The 3466-nt window shown below is 41.0% G+C and overlaps 1 protein-coding gene across 1 annotated transcript; it reads right to left on the minus strand.

Annotated features, from left to right (window-relative positions):
* On the minus strand, window positions 218-1781 carry LOC107633665. Its single transcript, XM_016337271.1, has 3 exons — window positions 1431-1781; window positions 680-838; window positions 218-568 (listed from the first exon to the last, which is right to left on the minus strand). The coding sequence occupies exons 1-3, from the start codon at window positions 1779-1781 to the stop codon at window positions 218-220; spliced, it is 861 nt and encodes a 286-aa protein (XP_016192757.1).

A 3466-nucleotide genomic window follows, 5' to 3' on the forward strand; every position in this document is an offset into this window, starting at 1 on the left:
GCGACAGGATCCGGCTCATAGTGTGTAGAATGAATGTACTTCTAGTGAAGATAACTCTCATGCCAGGTGGAAGTCTTCAGTTGGAATCCTCTTATTCTTCCAGCCTTTGGGTACCTTTTTCTTGGTGCCTCCTTCCTCAATAGCTTGTGATGGATGTCCAACACCAAACTTAGAGTTGATGTCAGTGGACTCTGTACTGAGAGAGAGGGCTTAAACACTAAGTATTGCACAATGGTACCTCCTCTATCTGATGGACGTGATCCTCAAGCAACCTTAGGATAAAGTCTCCTTTCTCCACATCAATCAAGGCCTTCACAGTAGCTAGGAAAGTCCTTCCAAGGATGATGGAGTCGTCTCTGTCCTCCCCTGTGTCTAGTATCACGAAGTCTTCCGGGAGGTAAAGGCTTTCAACCTTCACAAGGACGTTTTCCACCATGCCATATGCCCTTTTCAGGGACTTGTCCGCCATTTCCAGTGAGATCTTGGCAGGCTGCGCCTTTTGAATTCCCAGCTTTTTCATCACAGAGAGAGGCATAAGATTAATGCTTGAGCCAAGGTCGCACAATGCCTTCTCAAAAGTGACAGTCCCTATAGTACAGGGAATAAGGAAGCTTCCGGGGTCTGGTAGCTTCTGAGGAAGCTTCTTCTAAACTAAGGCACTGCACTCTTTGGTCAGTACCACAGTCTCATCTCCCTTCAAGGTCTTCTTGTCAGAAATTAAACTTCTTAGACATGCCATAGAAGGGGGATTCTTTTCCAACGCCTCTGCAAAAGAGATGTTGACTTGCAGCTTCCTGAGAACTGCTAAGAACTGAGCAACTTCCTCATCCTCAGGCTCCTGTTGCATGTTTGGAGATGGTTGGTGTTCATACCCTGGGTCGAGCTGTCCGACCCGGGATGTTTAGCGACAAGGCGACCGACCTCTTCAGGTCAAACTACCCGACCTCTTCTTAAAGAGCTCGGCCAAATTGCCAGGAAAGCCCAATAAAGGGCCCAAATAGAGGAACACGACCCAAATCCAAAGGCAGCCCGAGCCTACAGAGATAAGGGCGGTCCCCTTGAAGATAAGATGACCTCACTCAAAGATAAGATAACTAACTTATCTTATCTAAAAAGGTCACTCCACACCATTATAAATACATTGGAGCACCCAAGTATAACTCATACTTTGATTCTACAAAAAACCTGCTTAATACCCTTGCTAACTTAAGCATCGGAGTCCCTTGCAGGTACCACCACCCTCCGGTGACAAAGGATCAGCAGCATAGCCAGTCCAACAAATCGGGCACGACAGCTCCGGCCGCCACCTACCAGCTTGACACGTCATCTCCGACCAGAACAGAAGATCTCGTCCGAGATCGGCCTACAGTTTCAGGTAACCCTCGGAACAGTTGGTCTTCAGGCTCCTCCATCTTCATGGGGACATGCACGGTGACACTTCCAGTCTCCTCTTGAGCCTTGATCTCCTTCAGTTTCTCAGTAGCAGGCTCCTCCTTAGGTTCGACCTCAGTCTCTATAGTGAGGGTCTTGCACTCTTCTTTTGGATTCACCTCAGTTTTACTTGGGAGAGTGTTGGAGGGGATCTCTGGGATCTTCTTACTCAGCTGACCTACCCGAATCTCCAAATTCCTGATGAAAGACCTAGTTTCTACCATGAAAATTTGAGTGATCTTAGAGATGTTAGAGACTATAGTAGCCAGGTCAGAGAGGCTCTGTGTGAGGGTCTCCATCTGCTGCTGAGAGAGTTGGAATGGTCTGTAGTTGAACCTGTTCTGGTTCATTCCACCCTGATTGTTATTGAAGTCTTGTTAAGGCCTCTTGATAAACCATTATTTTATGGTTTATCTTGTGCTCAATTGAGTGGTTTTTATCTATTCTTTACCCACTTATTCATACTATTTGCATGGTTTTACATTTGCCTTCCTAATTATGTGCTTTGATTGAAAACATGTTTCTTTGATCTTATATTTGCTTATTATTAATCCTCTCTTATCACCATTAGATGCCTTGATATGTGTGTTAAGTGTTTTCAGATATTATAGGGCAGGAATGACTTGGAGGATGGAAAGGAAGCATGCAAAAATGGAAGGAATACAAGAAGATGAAGAAGTTGCTAAGCTGTCCAGCTTGACCTCTTCGCACTCAAACGGCTATAACTTTAGCTACAGAGGTCCAAACGACGCGGTTCTAGTTGCGTTGGAAAGCAAACGTCCGAAGCTTCGATTTGATATATAATATGCTATAGTTCCCCTGACGCTAGGCAACGCAACCGCGTGATCCATGTGGCCGCGTCGCAGTGACAGAAATCAGCGTGTTTGAATTCTTCTCCAGCGATTTCCGGGCTGTTTTCGACCCAGTTCGCGGCCTAGAAAACACAGATTAGAGGCTATAAAGTGGGGGATTGCATCCATTCATAGGGAGGCTCTCATAATTCACAATTTGAGGAGTAGATGTAGTTTTTAAAGAGAGAGGTTCTCTCCTCTCTCTTAGGATTAGGATTTAGGACTTCTCTTAGTTTTAGGAGTGACTCTCAATTCCAGGTTCTTTATTTTTATTTATTTTTCCAATTTAGTTTATGAACTGTTCCAGATTACTTGAATTAATGTTATTTGAGGTATTTCAGTTATTATTGCTCTCTTTTATTTACATGATTATTGCTTCCCATCTGAAGGCATTCTTATTCCAGTAGATTTACTTTTCCCCTTTTGGTCTTGGTTAAGAAATCAGTAACTCAGGAATTATTCAACTCAACAGCATAATTGATAATTATTATCTTTGCTAATTGAATTCAGCTTCAATAATCCTAACCTTTTCTTAGGAAATAAATAGGATTCGAAGATCAGACTAATTAGTCCCTTGACTTTCCTTTATTTTAGTAAAAGTTGACCAAGTGGAATTAAGATTCGACTTTCATTGTTATTGATAAGGATAACTAAGTCTGGACTTCCAATTTCTTATACCTTGCCAAGAGATTTTATTATTATTGTTTTATTTTACTTGTCATATAACATATTCCCACCTTACTTCCAAAACCCCCAATTTACAATCTTCATAACCAATAATAAGAACATACTTCCCTGCAATTCCTTGAGAAGACGACCCGAGGTTTAAATACTCGGTTATCAATTTTAAGGGGTTTTGTTACTTGTGACAACCAAAACGTTTGTACGAAGGAATTTTTGTTGGTTTAGAGACTATATCTACAACGCGACTATTTTTATGAAATTCTTTACTGGCAAAAAATCCTAACGTCAAAATGGTGCCGTTGCCGGGGAATTGCAAATGTGTGCCTTATTATTGGTTATTGTAAATATTTTATTTTTGCTTGTTTATTTGTTTTTGTTCTTTTATTTTTGCTTTTTCTTAAGTTAAGAGGTTATTGGTTTTTATTTTAAAATTTTTATTTTATCTTATCTTATTTCAAAAATCAAATTTCAAAAATTCAAATTTCAAAATTTTAAAATTC

The sequence above is a fragment of the Arachis ipaensis genome, chromosome B03, assembly GCF_000816755.2.
Source record: "Arachis ipaensis cultivar K30076 chromosome B03, Araip1.1, whole genome shotgun sequence".
NCBI classification, from domain to species: Eukaryota; Viridiplantae; Streptophyta; class Magnoliopsida; order Fabales; family Fabaceae; genus Arachis; species Arachis ipaensis.

What these genes read in the sequence shown, in the direction of transcription:
- LOC107633665 (XM_016337271.1), bottom strand. Translation starts at nt 1,781, where the DNA reads ATGAACCAGAACAGGTTCAACTACAGACCATTCCAACTCTCTCAGCAG. An exon ending in AGGAGACTGGAAGTGTCACC is followed by an intron (nt 839 to 1,430) that starts GTGCATGTCCCC and finishes AACATGCAACAG; the next exon opens with GAGCCTGAGGATGAGGAAGT. An exon ending in TGAAGGGAGATGAGACTGTG is followed by an intron (nt 569 to 679) that starts GTACTGACCAAA and finishes ACTTTTGAGAAG; the next exon opens with GCATTGTGCGACCTTGGCTC.